We start from the raw sequence: 433 nt of genomic DNA on the forward strand, positions 1-433 counted from the left end.
AATATAGTATCCAGCTGCTGCCAGTCGTATGTGATTAGAAACATTTCATTTTATTGGCTGATGAGCTGCCTGTACGCTACATGGTACAGTGTGACGGTGGGTAACCATTAGTCAAGTCACGCAGCTGTGGCATATGCATCTTGGAATATAGGAATCTTTGGACATAACTCTGCCAATTCATGTAAACGACCATTTCAAGCAGATCTCAACGCAGCTTTAAAGAGAGGACTTATGAGTGATATTAATGTTTCAGAGTGTTATGGATATGTCATATATACGGCTGTGTGACAAACAGGCAACATGCACAATTTGCTCCATTAAAGATTGAACTTGGTATAACTTTATCACACTGTCCCTGGCATGTGGATGTAGCAATGCATGTTGGAGGAGGATATCAACATTTGCAACCGAAGGCTGAACATCCGTTGCTAAT

General features: G+C 41.1%; 1 protein-coding gene across 1 annotated transcript in view; it reads right to left on the reverse strand.

Annotated features, from left to right (window-relative positions):
- The window catches only part of LOC119591727 (balbiani ring protein 3-like), a gene marked incomplete in the record, with an annotated part of 83966 nt that overhangs the window by 21113 nt on the left and 62420 nt on the right, over nt 1-433 (reverse strand). Inside the window, 2 exon segments of the mRNA XM_037940476.1 lie at nt 88-139; nt 307-428. Coding sequence (XP_037796404.1) covers nt 88-139; nt 307-428 — 174 coding nt within the window.

The sequence above is a fragment of the Penaeus monodon genome, chromosome 29 (genome assembly GCF_015228065.2).
Source record: "Penaeus monodon isolate SGIC_2016 chromosome 29, NSTDA_Pmon_1, whole genome shotgun sequence".
Classification (NCBI taxonomy): domain Eukaryota; kingdom Metazoa; phylum Arthropoda; class Malacostraca; order Decapoda; family Penaeidae; genus Penaeus; species Penaeus monodon.